Source organism: Microtus oregoni, unplaced genomic scaffold (assembly GCF_018167655.1).
Source record: "Microtus oregoni isolate MIOR12 unplaced genomic scaffold, Mior012 000022F_ref0000154, whole genome shotgun sequence".
In the NCBI taxonomy this organism is placed as follows: Eukaryota; Metazoa; Chordata; class Mammalia; order Rodentia; family Cricetidae; genus Microtus; species Microtus oregoni.
This window is the reverse complement of record NW_024543081.1, coordinates 2029259-2051913: the sequence shown is the minus strand read 5'-3', so window position 1 is coordinate 2051913 and position 22655 is coordinate 2029259. Positions and strand designations below refer to the sequence as shown.

General features: G+C 37.2%; 1 protein-coding gene across 2 annotated transcripts in view; it reads left to right on the top strand.

Annotated features, from left to right (window-relative positions):
- Nucleotides 1–21159, top strand: part of Lrrk2 (leucine rich repeat kinase 2) — a 130257-nt gene extending 109098 nt beyond the window's left edge. For both annotated transcript variants that reach the window (XM_041672590.1, XM_041672591.1), the window contains 10 exons: nt 1360–1530; nt 2737–2837; nt 6610–6804; nt 7970–8163; nt 9644–9716; nt 11331–11515; nt 15761–15913; nt 17468–17676; nt 19679–19750; nt 20548–21159. In XM_041672590.1, the coding sequence (XP_041528524.1) occupies nt 1360–1530; nt 2737–2837; nt 6610–6804; nt 7970–8163; nt 9644–9716; nt 11331–11515; nt 15761–15913; nt 17468–17676; nt 19679–19750; nt 20548–20669 (1475 nt within the window). In that variant the 3' untranslated portion in view covers nt 20670–21159. The remainder of the gene's footprint in view (nt 1–1359; nt 1531–2736; nt 2838–6609; nt 6805–7969; nt 8164–9643; nt 9717–11330; nt 11516–15760; nt 15914–17467; nt 17677–19678; nt 19751–20547) is intronic.
- The last annotated feature ends 1496 nt before the right edge of the window (nt 21160–22655 follow it).

The window sequence follows — 22655 nt, the reverse complement described above, 5'->3', positions numbered from 1 at the left end:
GAGAGGTTGGAGGCAGAATAAATACTCAGTAACTTATTTCTTCCACTGATGCTCCACCTCCTGCAGATTCCACCACTTTCCAACAATCAGTTCTGATATAAATCCATCCATACATTAATACATTGAAGTAGGAGCCCCCCTGATCCATTTATTTCTAAACTTGGCTACATTGAGGACCTGACTGTCAAGTCACAAAACTTTGAAGGACAATCCATATTCAAACAGTAACAATAGAAAAATGCTTTTGTTTAGGGCATCTGTAGACCCAGCACTGGAAAAGAAGGAGACTGACATGTCTACCCAGCTGAAACAGCAAGCTTAGTGAGACCCTGTGCCAAAAGACAGTGGAAGGGCAGAAAAGAAACACACATACACAAACACACACACAGAGAGACACACACATAAATATATACACACTTACACACATACACATACTAGACTTACACACACATGCACACTTATATGCACACATATACATGCATATACAGACATACACACAGACACAGACATACTAGACATACACTTACACACATACACACACATACTAGACATACACACACTTACACACATGCACACACATATACACACATACACAGACATATACACAGACGCACACATACTAGACATACACACACTTACACACATACACACACATATATAAACACAGAATTTCCAGCACAGGCCTGAACAAACTTTGATTTGTCTTAATGAACAGACCAATTAATTGATTTTGTGGTAACAATGATAAAGTCCAGGGTCTCCTACATTCTACTGCATTCTGCAAGTTGGGAAATGCTCTGCTGCTGGGCTCTGGCCCCATTAAAAAATAAAAATGTAGTTTTTAAATTCATAAGGTGAAATGGAATCCTCATTTCTGGAACTAATGAAACCACTGGATTTAAGATGTGTTAAAGTGACTTTGAGCCTAGAAAGTACCCTTTAACCCCATACATCTCTTTTCTGTATAAATCTCTTTGCTGGTAACAGTTATATTAAGCAAAGAGAAAAAATGATAAATGCTTTTTGTTTTCCTGTGAGGTTTTATTCTTTGATTGCTAGTCTCTACTTAATAATTTATTATTCAATGTTTACCTATGTTATCCTTCAGAATAATCTTTTAAGACTAAGATGTCTTAGTAGAATTTTAAAATTTTATAGTAAAGATCACAAGATCTGTCCTTGAAGATCAGGGGTGGCATGGCACCTGGACAGGCCCACTTCCTGACTTTTCCCAGGTGTCCTGCTGCAGTGATGACACAGCCTGACAAGAGCTCATCCCCTTGGCCTGTTTCTTAGCATCTGGCCCAAGTGTGGGCACTGGCGTTGGGCATATTTATTGCTCTATCTGTTTCCTTTCAGGGTTCCGGGCACCTGAAGTTGCCAGAGGAAATGTCATTTATAACCAACAGGCTGATGTTTATTCGTTCGGCTTACTGCTTTACGATATTTGGACAACCGGGGGTAGAATCATAGAGGGCTTGAGGTTTCCAAATGAGTTTGATGAATTAGCAATACAAGGGAAATTGCCAGGTAAGTTCTGTTTTATCTACAAGTAAGACTTTTTCCTTAGTGCCAGTGTTCTCATTCACAGTTTGATGATTGTTGCTTAATGCATAGATAATCTTAAATTTTGTGAAAAGATGATAAAGATAACATGAAAATGATAGCTACGTTAGGCTTAAAGAAATCCAGAATGAGTATTGGTATGTTGGGAAGTATGTTGGGAGGACCTGGGAAAGGAAAATTAGCATTAGAATCAGGCTTGTGACCTGTAGTTCTGATAATGGTTGTGGGATTTCACGGTAGTCGGAGATATTCTCATTTCTTTGAAGCAAAATAATTCATATTCATGAAGAAATTGTTAAATATTTATGAATTCTTTCCATAAATATTAATGAAATTGGTAAATGAGTATTTAATGAGAGAAACCTCATTTTGAATGGCTCCAAGAAATTCTATGACCTGTTATCTATTCCTCAATCTTATTTCATCTCCTACTACAGAATTATGAGCTGTTTCTAATACTTCTTTCTCCTCCAAGATAAACTTCTGAGTGTACACTCAGAGTTGCTATGGGTACTATGGAATTGGCTGCCCTTTGGGAACTCTGGAAAAAGGAAACATTATTGTTAAACCAAATTCAGATGCTACTTGGCCGTCTACCTTATCCTACCTGTTAGCTTCCCAGTGCGAATGCCCTGGTCTCTGTGCTGCATCCACATGACTAATGGCATCCCTAGAGGAAAAGTTAACTGCACACACTCAAACCAACTGTGGAGACATGAGCTAAAAAGGCCTGCCACTTATTATATGAGTAAAGGTGGTTCAAAGTCTACTTATGTACAAGCAGCAAATGAAAATGTCTTTATTTTATTTACACCCATGGCATTTGTATCTCCTTTTATATCATAAAATGTCAGGACAGCTCTTGTTTGTCTGCTTTGGGGAGAGGATGAGATGATCTCATCTAACCATGACTGGACCTTCATCCTGCTGTGTAGCACTGAATTTCAGATCACCCTTCTTTCTACCTCCTAACTGGTGGGTTCCAGGCATGAAACTCTCATTTGTGACAGTTCTACAAAGGGGAAGTTAGCAAAACCGACTATGTCATAGTAAATACAGAATTGTGGAGATCAGAGTTCCTACTGGATTGTGCGAACATATCTGTGTTGATAATAAGCACATAACTTTTGATTTATTTAGTGTGCCTGAATGATCTTTTTTATGTTTCAGATCCAGTTAAAGAATATGGCTGTGCTCCATGGCCTATGGTTGAGAAGTTGATCAAAAAGTGTTTGAAAGAAAATCCTCAAGAAAGGCCCACTTCTGCCCAGGTACGTTCATGTTAAAAACTTTTAGTATTTTGTATCAAATATTATATATTTGTGTACACTTACATACATATGCATATAATCTTCAAATATATACTCAAACACATGAATTAACATATATATACAGAGTTAAAATAGTTATGTTATTTATATATAATATAATGTTATATATTAATATATTATACTAATTATAAAAGTATAATTTCTATAGTCTCTTCCTTCTGGTACACACTGTAACCCCAACATCCCAAGAACCACTATCATTGCTGATATATACAGATACATGTATACATATTTGTGTATATATCCATCATTTATGATATGTACAGTTACACACATGTATGTGTATATTATATATATATAGTATATTGTATTCTTTTATGAAATGTCTGTTCATTGTTGAACCCATTGTTCTATTCAGTTATCTGCCTACAAATTGTATGGGAGAAAGACACTTTTCATATATGTTATTCTTTCTTGTATATCTTGAGTAAAATTTTCTTTTGACTGTATGAGGCTTGCTTTGTTTTTTTCTCTTAAGTTATCTTCATGAACATAATGCCTCCATTTTAATAAGGACATCTTTAGCATATTCTTGTAACATTTTTTCTTTTCAAGTCACATTTTAAGGGATTCTTTCCCACAAAGCTACAAAAATATTTACCTATGACTTTATTTTTAAGTTAAAGTCTTAGCTCACTCCAATCTCCTAGGGACTTGGCCTCTTGCCGAGGAACCAGGGGTTTCCTAGCTCTTTCTAGCAAGCCAGTCAATCTTTTCTTTTAGCCTGTCTTCAGTTCTTTGTCACAGAACTTCTATCAGGGACCCAAAACTGCCGCACTAGCCTGGGATTCAGACAAGGGAGCCTTATCCTCCTTCCTATCTTCCATTCTGAGCTCTCCAAACTTACCCTAGGTCCTGCTGCACCTTGCCTGAGGGGCACATGCTTCATCACCCCACCCCATGTCTTTGGGGCTTGCTTCTTAGTGCCAGGGTCCCCTTAATTCTCTTCCAACTGCCTTGCTCAGTCTTTCTTTATAGTCCAGAATTCTTCTTTGGTGACTCCTCACAGACCTTCAGAGCATCCTTCTACGAGGAAATACTCACAGTCTGCAGACTTGGCTAGAACCTGGGTACCCCACAGCCACCAAAGTGGGCTAAGGCTCAGATTGGGCAGCAATAACTAAAGAATGGAACACTCACCCAACAAAGATGAGACAAGATATATACAGCAAGAAATATCTCAAACATCCTAACTCCAGATACCTAGATCCCAGCACAAAAGACAAATAAACAAACATGAAAACCAAAACAATATGCCTCCTCCAGAGGCCAGCAACTCTGTTGTGTTAGGCCCTGAAAAAAAGCAGTTTAGCCAAAGTGTTAAGTAACGACTTCAAAATATCAATTACATATATGTTCAAGGACCTTAGATATGATTAAATATCTCAGTGAACACCGTGAGATACTAGCAGATGAAACAATAAAAAATAATTCAAGAAATGAACATAGAATTCAACAAACAAATAAAATATCTAAAGAAAACCCAAACTAAAATAAAAGTGGAAATGAAAAAGTAAGGATGTCAAATAAAAGTCTGAAAGATAAGATTTACCAATAGATTTAAAAAAAAAACTGCTAAATTTTTAAAAATTCAGGTACAAGACATTCAGGAAATCTTGGACATTGTCAAAAGATCAAAATGAGGAATAATAGGGATAGAGGAAGGAAAGTAAACCCAGGTCAAAAGCACAGAAATATTTTTTAAAAAGACCTAGAAGAAATTTCTCCAAACTAAAGATGTACTAGAAGCATACAGAATACTAAAAGGACAGGAATGGAAAAGAAACTCTGCACAGCACATAACAGTAAAAAAACTAATATACAGAACAAAGAAAATATATAAAAGTTTTTAAGGAAAAATACCAAATCACAGTTTAAGTCAAACTGATTGGAATGATACTTGACTTTTCAATGGAGACTCTGAAAGTTAGAAGAACCTGACTAGATATTCTACAAGCCTTAAGATATCACAGATGCCAACCCAGGCTTCTATACCCAGCAAAACTATCAACCACAATTGACAGAGAAATAAAACACATTTTATATTAAGAACAAATTTAAGCAACCTAGATTTACAGGAGGTGCTACAAAGAAAAATTCAGCCTGAAGAGATCAACTTCATCCCAGACAATACAATGAATGAATAATCCCAGAAGCAGCAGGAGGCTACACAACAGTGAAGATTAATAAACACTGCTCTCAATATTAATAGTCTAAATTTTCCCAGTAAAAAGACAGAGATTAACAGATTGGATTAGAAAACAGAAGCCACCTTTTTTTTTTTTAAAAAAAAATTGAGGCAGGGTTTCTCTGTAGCTTTGAAGCCTATTCTGGAACTAACTCTTTTAGACCAGGCTGGCCTCAAACTCTCAGAGATCCATCTTTCTCTGCCTCCCGAGTGCTGGGGTTAAAGGCATGTGTCACCACTGCTCAACTGACAGGGACCATCTTAATGGATCTACTTAATGGGTCTAACATAATGACACACATGAGGTCTCTAGAAAGACAGGAAGAAATAATATCTAAAAAGAACAGAGATGAAAAAATAATCAAACTCAGAGCTGAAATCAATGAACTAGAAACAAAGAGCATGATACTAAGAATCAATGAAGGATTGCTTCTTTAAGAAAATGAACAAGATTGACAAAACTTTTGCTAAATTAACCAAAAGATGGAGAAAAGTGTCAAATTAATAAAATTAAATATGAAGAGAGAGACATTAAAACAAACGTTGTGAAAATTCAGAGAATCCTAAAGACATACTTTAAATATTTGTACTCCACCAAAGTAGAAAGCTTAAAAGAAATGAAAGAATTTCTTGGTGTATATAACCTACCATAATTATATCAATATGAAATGAACAATTTAAACAGACCTGTAACCACTAGTGAATTAGAAATAACAATTCAAAATTTCTGAAACAAAAATTGTCCAAGATCAGATGGATTCAGTGCAGGATTATAAGCTGATCGAATAATAGATTGTAAAATTATTCTACAGAATCAGAAGCTTTCCTGTATACAAATGACAATCTCAGAAAAAAAATCAAGAAAATTTTCACAATAGCCTCAAAAAATAAAATATCTTGAAATAACTCTAACTAAGCAAGTTAGATACTTATATAATAAAAACTTGAAGATATTGAAGAAGACACCAGAAAATGGGAATATCTCCCATGCTTATGGATCAGTAGGATGAATACTGTGAAAATGATTGTTCTGTTAGCTTGCAGTGCACTCACACGTTCCCCGATGTCTAATGCTTGATGCAAAACTTGAATGTGGGCTCTAGAGACGTTTTCTCAATTGTTAACAAATATTGAACTTTCACTTCCTTCAGCTGATAGAAGTTGTACTTTGTTTCTGGCTTGACTTTTTCCCTCGCAATTAATTCCCCGACTAATGTCTCTGGCATATAGAATTGAGCATACAAGTTTGGTTCTTGACACTTTTGAACACTGTATGTTAAAAAAATACCATGGCACATATACAAAGAGAATATATTGTGCACAGTATACAAAGAGTCTATTTTTTGCTTGTTTTTAAGTGTGCTTTTGTATGTAGTTTGGACTAGTGTACTTAAAGATCCAGATTAGTTAGCGCTCAACAAAAAAACACAGGTTTTACTTGACACAGCTTTAGGCCTCATTTGATCTTTAAGGAAGAAATGCTAACTTGACAAATGCTCTGTTGTCATTTTTAAACTTTCTTAGGTCTTTGACATTTTGAATTCACCTGAATTAATTTGTCTCATGCGGCACATTTTAATACCGAAGAACATTGTTGTTGAATGCATGGTTGCTACAAATCCCAATAGCAAGAGTGCGACTCTCTGGTTGGGCTGTGGGAACACTGAAAAGGGGCAGCTCTCCTTCTTTGACTTAAACACGGAAAGATACAGCTATGAGGTAAATATGGATTCTCTCTAAATTAGAAATCGTTCAAAATAACTTAAAGACTTTATCAGTTAACAATCACTTTGGAAGAAATAAAGTAATTGTCAATGTAGAAGTGTTTCAATTAACTTTCCTTTGGAACAAGTGAGTACGTGTGTGTGTGTGTGTGTGTGTGTGTGTGTGTGTATGTATATATATAATATTTGTCAGGTTAGGATCTCTGGAAACAGAGCCTAAAACAGCCCTCTTGTTATTATTAATTAAGGAGTGACAAATTTGGCAGGAGGTAAAGGAAGCTGAAACAGAATAAGTAACTCAGAATAGAAGATATGGTTCCTGGGGAAGCTGAGCCTTAGTCTCTTCTCTCAAGGGCTCTAGAGTATGACCAGCACAGTGCCTATACACAAAAGGCCAGGTATTCTAGTGTCCACATACAAATGCCAGGCTGCTATCAGGTGTCCCTACATAAGAGATCAGGTTGGCATCAGGTGCCCTTACACAAAGGCCAAAGTGCACTGAGTGTGCACACAAAAGGGCCTGGTGGACTTTGGGTATCTGTCTACACAACAGAGGTCATAAGATCATCAAGTGCTACACACTAGTTATTAAACAGTCCCCTGGATCTACATGTAAGATGAGACATTCGTTCTCCAATGTCAGTTGGGCATTCACAACTGTCTGCTTAGAAGTGGGGCCGTGTAATCACACTTTCTTGGGTCTGTTGGCAGCCAACACTCCCAGTAGTAGAGGAATGAACAAAAGAGATCTGTATATGACTCTTACAAAATAGATCAATACATTGGCAAACAGATAAATTTATGGAGTTAAAAAGTAATTTGATATTTTGACTATTGCCTTGAAATAGTTTGCTAAAAATTATGCTCAAGTTTAAAGAATCCTTTCATTTGATCTTGATGAAATAATTGATTTGGAAAAAATATTCTTTTCAATTTTTAATTTCAGATTCAGATGCATTCTGCAACTAGGTAGGAAAAATCTTTACTGGATATATTATCTATTGTTAAAAAGTAAATAAAACAGGCATTGATTGTAAAAGTAAGTGCCCAAGGGTAGCCAGATTTAAGTACATAAATTACAGGATATTTTCATTCTATATAAGATCTGGTAACTTAAAGTAAGGCCACCTCACCTTGATTTTACTTTCTTTTCTTAACAGGAAGTTACTGATAGTAGAATATTGTGTCTGGCTTTGGTACATCTCCCTGCTGAGAAAGAGAGCTGGGTTGTGTGCGGCACACAGTCTGGGGATCTCCTGGTCATCAATGCTGAAGACGAGGCAAAGAGGCACACTCTTGAAAAGATGACTGACTCTGTTACTTGCTTGTATTGCAATTCCTTCGCCAAGCAGAGGTACAGCTGTCAATTAATTGAAGGAAATTATATTGTCAGGTGCTTTAATCATTGGCAAAATTATTGCACCTGCAATGACTGCTTCACTTAAGCTGCTTGCCATTGACTCGCTTATTTTTTTGAGAATCCTGAGGGACCTGGATGATACTGGTGATTTTTCTACATACTGATTTAGCTGAGGCAGGTAAAAATGCATCAAGTATTTTTCATGCTCAGCTGTGGCTACCCCATTACTTCCCCTCTGCTCAGCCTGTCTGGGTATGTGTGCCAGTGTTTCTTCAAAACTGAATGTTCAATTATTTTTTTTCCTCGAATGCAGACATCAATAATAGCACCAACTTAGTATGGGCAACATTGAAACAACAGTAATCTAACCACTGCTTTGCAAAATAATCTTCAGTTGTTTATAAACTCTAAAACTGTATGTATACAGTTTAATAATCACTGTCAGCTCAGAAGTTGTGGGTTCACTACCTGGGATCTACATGTTGGAAGGAGAGAACTGAGTTCTGCAAGTTTTCCTTTGCCTTCCTTACCCACACCATGGTGCCTGTGTGCCCTACAGTCCCCATGCTGAAATGGAACTTCAGTAAATTTTAATAAACTTGTAAGCTGTTAATATAGCTTACAAATCACTCAGGGTTTTTTTTTGTCATTTATAGGGATCATGTCCCAAAGATTTAAGTGCTTAGGCAATTGCTCTACCAGTGAGCTGTGAACAGACCATAATCAATATACCTAAATGGCAGAATATATATGCATAAGTATACATTGGGAGCTGTATTGTAGAGAACAGGATTTAATTTCCAGGAGTCTTTATATTTGATGTTTCTTTTGTTTAAGCCAACACTAGGAAAAATAATGAAAAATATGGAGTTTGGGGGACTGAAGTGTGAGCTGCACAGTGAATTTTGGAGTTGAAATTATTTGAATAGTGTTGAAGAAAAATTTCATTGGGTTGAGTTCAAAAGGCAAAGAAGACTTTTTTTTAATGAAGCTATCATAGTAGGAAAAAGATATCAAACTCAGTTCATGTAGAACAAAGATGGAAGAGCTTTAGGCTCAGGGATGGGTTACAGTTGTTGAAAACATTGAAGGATATTGTAGGGTTTGGCAAGATGCTCTTATCATGAGCCCATCATCTGTCTTTGCTAATATTCCTTACTGAAAGTAGGTCCCTACTCTCTCCTGGAAACTGGCAAATGCACACATATCTCTATTTTTATTGCATGTTAAGAGGAGGGCTCCGTGGTCATTGGAAAAGGCTTTCTGATGCTGAGAAACTAACCCAAGGCAGGGCAGGGATTTCTGCTTCAAAAGAAGCAGAGATGGCCTGTGTACTGTAATGATCAAATAATCACTGCTTCAAGGAGCAGAGGCTGAAGGGGACCAATCTCAAGTTTAGTCAAGATGGAAGAACTTAAAGTCAGGGTACTCAAAACAATGTTAGTTGTGACAAGTTCAACTTTTCTCGTTTCAGCAAACAAAGTAATTTTCTTTTGGTGGGAACTGCAGACGGTAATCTAGTGATATTTGAAGATAACACCATTAAGGTAAATGTTGAATACATTTTACATAAGAGTGTATTTTTTAAAGAGTTGGTTTTATGTATTTCTCCTCTATGTAATTATCAGATTCCTGATAACCAATATCATACATTCCATCTGTTATCTATGTATTGATCCATGCATTTTAGCATATATTAGATCCTTAAAAACAACAACTTGCTCCTCGAGTAAATAATTTACAGGCATGAACTGAAGGTAACAAGAAATAAAATCTTTTTTGAAACGAAAGGAGTGGAGATAATTCAATTTGTACGAAGTAGAATTGTATGAAGTAGATCTCTCTTATAAAAAGCATTCCAGGAAAAAACAGACATTGAAGTTTGACTTGCTGGATGGCAACTGGAGTCAATGCTTGTAGAGAACACAATGCCCATTCAGGATGCCTTGGGTCCATTTCCCAGCCTGACTCCCCTCCCTCCTGCTCCCTGTTCCGCCTCCCACATGAAACACATCTGGTATACCAACCACTTTTTCTGCAACACTGAAGATGTCACTCAACCTCCTGTTCCTGAGACTCATTTAGTCATAACAGAATCTATTCCTTCAGCAATTCATTATGGTTCCTTCTATTCAATCAGCTTCTACCTCTCAGCACCTATGTTTTTGGTATCTAAAGCAGTGGTTCTCAACCTGTGGGTTGTGAAACCTTGGGGTCATATATCAGATATCTAAATTATGATTCATAGCGGTAGCAAAAAAGTTATGAAGTAGCAATGAAGTAATTTTATGGTTGGGGGTCACCATAACATGAGGAACTAGGTTACAAGGTGGCAGCATTAGTAAGGCTGAGAATTACTGATCTAGAGAAAAACAGATGCATGTCTGGTGAGGAGGCTGTTTCCTGAACAGTCTTTGCCTAGGGAAGAGGGTGGTGGGAAGGATCACAACCTGAATGGAAGTTTAACTGAACCCTGTCTTGGTAGAAACTTTGAAAAATGTGTCTGAATTAATATTTTAAATTGTTTATTTGAAAGTTTCTTTTTAATTTTACACGTGAATACCAACCATAGTTCCCCCTCCCTCCCCTCCTTTCACTCCTACCCTGCCTTCCTCCCCCACCCAATTCCCCAGTCACTCCTCAGAAAGGGTAAGACCTCCCATGGAGAATCAACAAAGTCTGGCCTGTCAAGTTGAGCTAGGACCAAGCCCCTCCCTCCTGGGCTGAGTAAGGTATCCCTCCATAGGAAATGGGCTCCAAAATGCAAGTTCATGAACTAGGGATAAATCCTGGTCCCATTGCCAGTGGCCCCACACCACACAACTGTCACCTATATTCAGAGTGTCTAGTTCGGACCTATGCAGGTTCTCCAGCTAAATCAGTCCATAGTCAGTCCATAGTCCATGAAATCCCACTAACTTGGGTCAGCTGTCTTTGTGGGTTTCCCCATCATGATCTTGATCCTTTTGCTCATAGAATACCTTCCCCCTCTCTTCAACTGGACTCCAGGAGCTCAGTCCAGTGCTTAGCTGTGGATCTCTGCATCTGACTGAATTCTAATTTTAACATCCCTAATCATTTAAAAGGGAAAGCACTTCTGTACAGTGAAAAGTTACCCAGCATCACATCACACACTGAGTCTGCTCTCTTACTCTCCGCAGTGTAAAGGAGCTGCCCCCTTGAAGACACTACGCATAGGCGATGTCAGTACGCCCCTGATGTGCTTGAGTGTGTCCATGAACTCATCTGAAAGGCACATCACCTGGGGAGGGTGTGGTACAAAGATCTTCTCATTTTCCAGTGATTTCACCATTCAGAAACTCATAGAGACAAGAACCAACCAGCTGTAAGTTATGTCTATTCTATTCAACCAATTTACCATTTAGTCATTTTTTTCTTTAGAATCAGATTAATAAAACCACTCATAGGCCATATTGATGCTAAATATTATTTGAAATGCAGTATTTGTCTATTATAAAATGAAACATTCTCGATCAAAAATTTATCAAATTCTAACTATTATAGTAGCATTACTATATTAATTATCGTTAAAATTAGAAAATTGAAATTAGGAGCCAATCAATGTCTAATTAACTAAAGCTGTGGATTTTATATAGTTAATTATTTATAATTATTTTAAGTGTCAATTATAGATATCTAAGGATAATAATTTCTAAATAATAATAATTCTTTATCAGAATTATGACCAAGTTAGTGACGCTAATGTCAAGCAAGAATAAAAATATATAAACTTTGAACTAGTATATTTTTAAATTTCTTTGGTTTTCATCTGTTTCATACATGATAAAGTACATTCTGGTTACTGTCACCTCATACTTTCTCCCTCTTACCTCTATTAATTTCCCTATCAAATAGTAATTTCTCTCTCTTCATATATATATTGTATGTATATCTATGAGATATATACATATATGTATACTTATATATACATATATGTATATATTTGAGACCCACAGAGTTTAACCAGGAACATCTGCATGACCATGGGATTTGGAGAATAAGCGATGGTTGAGTTCTGAGTCCTAAATGAGACATTTACACCTCAGGGGTCATAGCTGAACAGGGGTAGAAACTATGTAAAATCCTGGAAGGTAGGCAGAAGGACGATGAGATGCTTGTCTCTGAGGAAGGACCAGGCAGTACAATACAGTCACAACCTCATAGGATCCTACAAAAGACTGAGCCCATCAACAGTTCACCCTGGGTTGGGGAGGGGCATGGGCACTTCCTCTACACATTGAACTTTAAGGTACTGTTGGGTTCTTTGGTACGCCAGTCACTGTCTGCAGCTGAGTACCCTGAGTTGTCCAGCAGGATCCATTAAATAGTTTCCATTTTACTTTGGATTTTAACCAAATCTATGTTTTGTTTATGGTTTTCCTCAGTAAGAGGTAGGGTAAGATGGGGCAAAAGGACAAAGCGCAAGTCAGAAATTGGTTCTGCAGTTACTTAAATAATAACCTATCAGTTTTGTTAACTGAAATAATAACATCAGTATCTATTTCACTCCTACTTGAATACTGTCCAATTCTTCATCCCAAAGGGATGTTTAGAAGGTTAAACAAAATTAGTGTAAGGATGTTAATGTAATACTTAGTACCTAGTAAGCTCTCAGACACATTAACTGTGATTATGATAGCTATCAGCACTTGCTCACAAATCTTTCCTTCAAACGATTTGCTAGGTTTTGTGTGTCTGTCTGGTTTTTAGTATCGAAACTGGGGATAACTCGTGATAACATTGTCCTTTACTCTCATGGTGACTCGGCTTTCCCAGTTGTCCCATACACCCTGGAGCTTCTCTGCTGCGATCATGGCCCAGGATGTCTAGGGCCATGCTAACAGTCGCAGATTTCTGTCCAGTTTTCAGCTTCTGGCCAGACTTTGTTCTCCGGTCTGTCTCTACGTTGAAAACAAAACCCTTGAGAATAGAAGCCAGGTTCTCCTGCTGAAAAAGATTCAGAGGCTTCCCATTGTGCCCTATTCATAGTTTAGTTTAGCTCAGCTCTCCAGATCTACAATCTACAGCTGCCTGTGAGCTTTGGTTAAAGGGAAATCACTTCCATTCTTGATGACAAACTTCCAGGCACATCTGAGCCTGTTCACAGGCTTGATCTCCATCTGCATACCTGCTGAGCTCTTGTTCTGTCTGCTTCAATTCAAATGCCACTCCTATGTGACAACCCTGCTTCTTCACACATACTTAGCTGTCTTCCATGTGAGCTGTCACTGCTCCTGGCATTTTTCTACCCTATTGTTTTTTTTTTAAATGTAATATCTTAATCCCATAGTTCACAGTGATCCTCCATGCAGCTAAGTCAATCTCATGCTTTGTATCTACGAAATCAGGACAACTAAGACGATTCTGACTTCAATGTCAATGCTTTCTTTTGTAAAGATATGAGATGATTCTAAAATATAATCAGTGTTAAGATGTACTACAGTATATTACATTTGGATAGACTCATTTTTCTTTAATTTTCACTTTTATACATCTATGCAGTCCTTAAATGTTTTAGAATCAGAGGCATGCAACTGTTTATAAGTCATTTGATGCCATCATGGGTGCCTTGTATGGATGCTTTACTGGAAAACACCCATGGAGATAAGCCTCCCCCAGGGTACTTTGTCTGGATACTATACTGAGAAACACCCTTGAAGATAATTTTCTCCCAGGGTACCTTGTGGGGTTCTTTTACTGGGAAATACCCATGAAGATAAGCCTCCCCCAGGGTTTCACTTACCCAGGGAGATGGAGAATCACCTTTATGAGCACAGGGACACAGTATTCATATCAAAAGACTATTTACTGCTGCGCTGGCCTCTTCCCCCTACACAGAGGTCAGAGACAATCTCCTCATCAGGATCCTTTTAGATAGTGCTGCCTTTGCTGTCTGAAAGGAATATTTAGTACCAAAAAATGTCTACTTTTAGGACCTATGGGACTTCTTTTGTGTTTTAATTCTGCACCGTGCCCATCAAGTGGCCTGAGGTAAATTATTTAACATTTGCAAGGCATTGGTTTTGTATTTCTAGGCATTGGGATTTATCCATTTTTATAAATTCATTCTTATTTATTGTGCTAGGATGGAACATGGGGCCTTGTGAATGCTAGGCAGCTTCTCTATCACTAGATTATTCCTGTAGATCTGTAAATTTATGGTTAAGGATCAAACAAGACACCATACACAAAACTGCTTTCTAATGCTAACAACCTGTGTAAATGTTCGTGCTCATGGAACAATTTTCATTAGATACAGCAAACACCACAGCAAAACCGCTGAAAACAATGACTCTCTGACAGGAGATGATATCTTCATCTATGATAAAGAACTGGAAAATAGGAAAGGGAAAAATACCTTGCCTATTATAAGAAATAATGATGGTTGTTAAATTCCCATGACATTTTCATATAGTCCTCCCAAGTTGGTTTTAAATTTGAAGTGTTTCCCATTTTTCCCGAATGTCCCTTCACCTTGATAGTTGACTCTTTGTTGATTTCTCCTTCTGTCCTCCCACTTAAGAAATGGCCTAGCACAGCGAAGACACTGGGCTGAGTGTGAATACTCTGTGTTGCTGTGGACGTATAGGAGGTGATGGTGAGAGACACACTAAGTAAGACCTTAATCAAGACTGCAAAGTACCAGTTATGCCAGTGCAGGGAGAGGAAACAGCTGGGCGAGTACCAGAGAAGATAACATTTAGGTGAAAGCTCAAAAAATGAGTGTGAATCTTGCCATGCAGATGGAGCCTACAGTTCCCCAGTCTGTTTGTAAGCTATATATGATGCCAATGTCTATGGTTAGAAGAGAAATATTTGAATTTGCTTGCTATTTTCAAAGAAGATAAGTAGCAAATTTCTGAACTCTAAAGCTCTGTAAATATTGTACTCACTTGAATCTATCTGGAAGGTTTTTCTACGTATTTGATTGACTTATGTTTACAAGTCTAAAGGCTTCTTTTAGTTTTGGAGCCATTGCTACTTATAATTTATTTCCATGTCTTTTTAATTCTATCTAAAAATGGCTAGTTATTATTTTTCCCAGCACACATGGCAACAAGGATTATGTTGAAATGTGTAAAATTATCTATACACCAGAAGAGGGCATCAGATTTTGCTATAGATGGTCGTGAACCACCATGTTGGGAATTGAACTCAGGACCTCTGGAAGAGCAGCCAGTGCTCTTAACTCCCGAGCCATTTCTCTAGGCGAGGGGGTGGGTGGGGGGAAGAGTGGGAGGGAGAACTGTGGTTGGGATGAAAATAAAATTTAAAAATAAAAATAATAAAAAGAAATGTCTAAAATTTACAGAGACTATATTTCCTTTAGAATTTATGAGATGGTATAAAATTCCATACAGAATCACATAAACCTAAACTTCAGAATCAACCCAGAAAAGAACATGAGTTGTCATCTTTATTCTACAATCAAGTACAGGCAGCGTCAGTTAGCCAAAGAGCAAAGCCATCCAAACGGTTAAGGGAGGACATGAGATAATTTCAGCAGTGCTGTTGTTTGATTTTGAAAACAGTGCTAACCTCTGTATACTTTTCGCCTCTCTCCCCCTAGCTTTTCTTACGCAGCTTTCAGCGATTCTAACATCATAGCGGTGGCAGTAGACGCGGCTCTCTTTATTGCCAAGAAGAACAGCCCCGTGGTGGAGGTGTGGGACAAGAAAACGGAGAAGCTCTGTGAATTGATTGACTGCGTGCACTTCTTAAAGTAAATGCATTGCTTACTTTACCCCTGTTTCTGTAAGTGAGGGGGGGGGGGGAGAGAAAGGAATTGTGGCTCCTTTTTCTTTATTTCTGTCCTCAAGGAGAAGTTTTTAAAAATTAGGAAGCTGTTAGTTCCTTGTTAGCATGTACTTTAGTTTTCTTCATATTGACTTTTTGGAAACTAAGCGGGCAAGGAAGGAAAACTGTTATCACTTCATGAAATTATATAGAATAGCCTCTAATGAAAAGCTAGGCTATGGTCAGGATGTACTAGATGAAAAAGAATGAATAAAAATAAAAAGTAAATGCAAAAATACCACCTATGCTGCTGCCTAGAGATCGGAGACAAAGTATCAAGTAGTATCCCTTATAATAAAGTTACAGCTTCAAGAACGTTGCCCTGCAGAGAAAAAGCCACAAAATGAGAGTCAATGTGGGTGCAGACTTCCTGGATTTGGATGGAGGGATGGAATGCAAATTGAGAGCAGGTGGGTTGGCAGGCGTGGTCCATAAGTCAGTGTGGAGAAGCAGAACCACTCACTGCCAAACCCACGTCTGCTCACTTCACTCTGCTTCAGTCTTGTCTGACTTATTATTTCCCTCTAGAGCTTCAGGAGACAAGTTCAGAGGGGTGACAGTTCTGCCTGGCAGATTTCATCAGTTAGTGAAGGGGGAAAATCAGTGGTATTTCGAAATAGGGTTTCGTTGGAGCCTGTCCTGGTCCTCACTCTGTAGACCAGGATGGCCTCAAACTCACAGAGATCTGCCTGCCTCTGCCTCCCAAGTGCTAGATTAAAGGTGTGTGCTACTACCACCTGGCAATATACATATACAAATGTATTTTTTAATATATATGTTAATACATATTACTATCTTTGAGTATAAGTGATGTATTTTTCTTTTGTAATTTTTGAGCTTCATAGATAACATTGAAATTAACTCCTGTATATTAATATTGGAAATATTCATTATATTTCCAATGGCTTATATATTTATGGAAAACAATGATTTCTTAAAGTTGAAAGGTTACCACAGCAGTTCTTACCTTTGAGAATATGTTCTTCAGGTAAAGCAACGTGGTTTCGGGCATTCTCTGTTAAACACTTTAGCTCTGCTCACTTCAATGGTACTCAGAGCATGCAGCCAGCCCTCCATTTTCTCAGGTTTTGCTTCCAACATGGAACCCCGATGCTTGTGTATTTACTGAATACGTATGTGTGGGCTCCCTTCTTGTCATTAGTCCCTAAGGGATACAGCATGGCAACTATTTACACAGCATTACATTTCATAAGTATGGCGAGTCGTTTAGTGATCATTTAGAGTCTGAGGGAGGATGTATGTAAGTTCCACTGAAATGCTGTGTTGTTTTAAATAATTAGAATGCCTGGGATTTTGGTAACTAAATCCAGGTACTGGAACCTGTGTCCAGAACACCAGGAAACAATTTTCTTGCTGTCTTCGTGTTTAAAATGTCAGTCAGCTGTGCATGTGTAGGCAAATCCACTCAGTCTCTTAAGTGCGTGTAAAAGCGTGACTAAACATGTTCTTTGTGATCTAGGGAGGTGATTGTCAAAGTAAACAAGGAGTCCAAACACAAGCTGTCTTACTCGGGGAGGGTGAAAGCGCTCTGCCTGCAGAAGAACACGGCTCTCTGGATAGGAACTGGAGGAGGCCACATTTTGCTCCTGGACCTCTCCACCCGACGAGTGATACGCACCATTCACAACTTCTGTGACTCTGTGAGAGCCATGTCCATGGCACAGCTAGGCAAGTTTCTTTCCTTTAGACAGGTCCATAGCCCAATGAATGATAAAATATACCATTAAAAAAAATCATCTCTTTAATCAGACTTTCTGTTGCCATTTGTAGTGTGTTAGAGGGTCACACAATGAAGTCAGATCTGGGACAACCCCTGAAAAGGGCCAGTTAACCCTGGAGGGGCTTTAGAGGGTCACACAATGAAGCCAGAACTGGGATAACCTCTGAAATGGGCCAGTCAGCACTAGAGGGGCTGGATGCTTTCATTCTCATCAGAGAGGTGGGCAATATCAGATGAATTATCAATTTGTCTCTTAAGAGCTTTTTTCTTTATATGTAAGGTAAAATGAAAATTGAATACTGTATTTATTTCATTTTTCATCAAATAAGTCAAGCAAATGTTTATTTTGAGCTTTGTTTAAGTTTCCCACCCTTGTTGACTCCTGCTTGGATTTTAGTCTTTAAACAGATTTCTATTCTACGAGTGATGCACAGTGACCTCCATAGTCCACACATTTTGATAATGTTAATTGTTACCCAAGCTTTTGTTTATATATTTGTTATATATATTTGTTCCTATATTCCCTCCACTTAAATATGAATAAATTTAGGATACCATGTGGAATATATCTTCACAGAGGGATTTTTCAGTATCTTTCTTTGATGAATAATTTTATTTAGAAAACACTATCTGCCCATGTATGCAAATCCAATGACAAAATATTACAGTAGGTTTTATTTCTCCAAAAGCAGAGTTGTTGGGACTTCAGAGAGTGGAAAGCGAAACACTCATCATATGAGAAATAAATTTGGCACTCACAGGAATTTCCCCTGCCCTATGTGGACTTTTATTTTGTGGATATTAGAGCTGCATGCATGAGCTAGAATTAGGTGTGTTTTGGGGAATTGTTAACTATCATTCCTATCTATCTATCTATCTATCATCTATCTATCTATCTATCTATCTATCTATCTATCTATCTGTCGATATCTATATCTATATATTGAATAACCAGGGAGGGAGAGCTTAGGGGGCCTGTATCTACCAACTGTGTTGAATTCTCAGTTTTGGGTTGTATGTATTGTGGGGTCCAAGTGGTTGGTTTATTGCTGAAGTTGTAGTCAGTGCATAGATCATAATCGATCTTAAAGTCAAGGAGAACTGAAACACATACTGCCTACAAGTGCTTCAGTTACCAGCGGTCTGTCTCCATGACCACACATTTTTTGTTGTTTTTGTTCTTTCTGACTCAGGAAGTGTCGAGTCTCTCACAGGGCTCTATCCTTCTGAAGCATTTGCACATATGGTTCTTCCTCTTTATCAGTTAAATTAGTCTGTCGTCTTGCTTTTTGATGCAGTCGCTCTTGTATTCAGCTTCAGAGTAGCTGGGGATCATTAAGTTGACTTCTTTCTTTGGGCTTTTGGAAGCCATCACTGGTATAACATTGGGCAGTTATGATTTTTTCCCCCAGTAACGACCGCATCTTTATTAGAGCATAAACACCACGCAGGATGGGTGATTCTGTGAGTTCTCATTCTTGCAATATTCTTAGGACCTTTCCAAAGACCCGGTATGTACAACACTTCTTGATAGATAATTGACAAAACATTAGCCAAAAACTCAAGAGACACTTGTGATATTATAGGCTGTCAATGTATCAATTCACCTTGCTTTCCAGGTTCCTCATGATTGTGCCTTGATTTGAATAATGCACTGTCTCGTGCTTCCATCTAATATTGTAGCTCTAGAGAGGAATTAAGTGTAAATATCAAACCTATGTGTATGAAAGAGTAAACAGTTTCCTCATAGTAATATAATTTTCATAGGTTTTCTTTAGAAATTGCTGATCTGTTGGGAAGGTTTTGATATATCTGAAGTGTGTTCCAAAGAATGGCAGTGCGAATTCAGTTCCAGTATATTTGTGTTTAAGATGTGGACAGATGAATGCTTTTTAGTTGAATATGATATACTATTTTAACAGAAAAATTCTTTTTTTTTTTTTGGTAAAGGAAGCCTTAAAAATGTCATGCTGGTTTTGGGGTACAAAAGGAAGAATACAGAAGGTGCCCAAGAACAAAAAGGTAACGTTAGCATCATTCTCTGTGCTGAAAAGCATGTGTTGTGAGGTGGCCTTACACTGTGCATTCAAAGCTGATAGCTCATGTAATGCATTCTACATTCAGCAACATCTTCTTAAAAAATGTATTATATGTATTTAGTTATTTGTGTGTGTGTGTGCGTGTGTGTGTGTGTGTGTGTGGTGTTTGTATTCCTATGGGTCCTGTATGTTTGGATGCATGCATGTTAAAGATCAGGGGATGACATGAAGGAGTTGGCTCTATTCTTGCACCATGTGGGTCCCAGAGTTCAGACTCTGATCTTCAGTCTTCACAGCAAAAACCTTCAGCTGCCGAGCCATCTCATCGGTTCTCATCAGCAGTTTCCATTTGGGCTATAAAGTGTAAAAACTCAGACATTTTCAGAATTAGATTTTATCAGCTTAAGAGAGTTAAATGTTTTCCCGAAGTAATAGAGATAACAACCACTGTGAAGTGCGGACTCAACTGAGTTTAAATTAAAGGAAATATTTTTCCTTATAAATTATTTTCATAGGAATATCTCTGTGTTGCCCAATATTGAACAATATTTGAAATAACTATTCCATTAAGTAAATAGGTAATAAAATGTACTTCTTAGAATTTAGGAGCTTAATGTGTGATTGACAGTACCAAGGGGAATTTGTTTTAAAATAGCAGTACCTTAGTACACTTTTAAGGCTGAGTTTATATTTCTACATTTGTTCAGAACAAATAAATATAAGTTAATAAAACTGCTTTACAGTGTATCTTTGAAATATAATTTCTTTTATTTTTTACAGAAATACAGTCTTGCTTGTCTATTTGGGACATCAATCTTCCACATGAAGTACAAAATTTAGAAAAACACATTGAAGTGAGAACAGAATTAGCTGAGAAAATGAGAAGAATATCCGTTGACTAGGAGGATACAGACATCCCTGCCATGGGATTGGAAAATGGACCTCTTAATTTTAAAATACGTTTTTAAATGTTTACATTGAAAAGTATATTCTATTCTTTGAAAAACTCATATGTATATGAAGGAATGTGTATGTTTTATGCTTAATTTAATATATGTAAAATATTTATCAGCAAATGTGTTTTAAAGAACTATTTAATTTAGTACTATATTTTCTATATGCTTTAACTAATTTGATGGGATAATCAACAGAAATCTACAAAGCATTTAATTTCAGTATTTATACTAAAATTTATAAGGCATCCATGTTTGTTTTGCTATGCAATATGAAGATAAATCTATTTTAAATTGTTGCTTAAGATATGGATGTTGCTTGTTTACTATCTATGGATTCTGTAGAGTAGAATAAAAATATCTGGGCAGCTTCCCATGTAATAGATTCTTTCATATTTTGTTTTTAAGTGCATTCTCATCTTAATTGTAAATTGCCAGATTTTTCAATAATAAAAGATTTTTGCTAGGTCAAGAATGATATTGGGTGCTGATGCAAAGTTCATCTAATACAATTTCATCTAAAAGAGAATTACACTAAAAATGTCAGGAATATGCCCCACAGTTTGTGAGCAAAGGCCTGGTGTCCAAGACCTAAAAGGAAACTTTATAAAAACTCCTGAAAAGGAGACATGATGTCAACAAAGAGGCCTCACGTCTGTGAATGACAGTCTTTCTCTTTCCTACTCCACCTTTAAATGTGGATGCCCTAGAGTTTATATACTTAGTGTAAATACAGTGATCATTTATTCATGGGTATATTTCTGTTTTTTTTCTTACTTGTTTATTATATATTTATGTGTGTGATGGATATGTATTGCGTGCCATGCACACAGATGGAGGTCAGGGGCCACTTGCAAGATTTGACTGTCTCCTTCCGCCATATGGATGCTAGAGATTGGATTCAAGTTGTCAAGCTCAGCAACAAGTGTTCTTACTTGCTGAGCATCTTGTTGGCTCTGGCTCCAGGTGTTGTTTGTGGTTCTCAGTGGTAAGGTACACCTTTGGATACTTGCTTTCTATTTCCTGCCTGATTTTGCTTTTATGCATCTACTTACATTTCCCCAAAATTTGTGACCCTATACATGTTCTTTATCTCATATTTATATGTGTGTGTTCTGAAAGTAAGATTATATATAGATATATATGCATATCTATATATGTATATATCACATGTTATATATATATATATGTACAAAAATCTTACTTTCAGAATATCATGCTTCTACAATTACTATCAAGCCCATTGAGACAAATGTATAGCTTATTCTTCAATTTATTGAAGAAGGAATTTTAGCGCAACTGAGCAAAACTAACTGTTCATCTAGTCATTTAAATTAGACCCATTATGATCAAATGTCTTCCCACAGTGAGTATTATTATATATGTATATAATAACTTGAGAAACATTTCCTAGGGAAAATGCTTGTGGTAAGGTCACAGACCGTGGCCAATACTCATCACTTCAAGCTGCTTCCCATAATAGGATAACAAACAGAACTGGCTAGAATTTTAGGTATCAATAATTTTTTTTCTATTAAGGTTAATCAAATTCTTAACCTGGAAAAACTTCTAGTTTTCATGGTGACATAACTAGCTTCATTACATCAATAACAACAGAAATTCAGTCATGACAAATTACTCATGACGTGACTCAATCCTGTCATAATTTCTCTCATTGAGCAAAAGTCTCACATCTAAGACCTAAGAGAAAACCATTTAAAAAGATACATGACGTCACCACAGAGGCCTCAAGTCTGAGAATGACAGCCTCCCTCTCTTTCTACGCCACCTTTAAATATTGATGCCCTAAAATTTATATAATTAGTGTAAGGTCAGTGCTCTTCTTCATGTGGTAAATTTTTTTCTTGGTGTGTACACTTTTTAAAAACCAAGTAGCTACAAAATATGTAAAACACATTGTATAATCGTGTATCA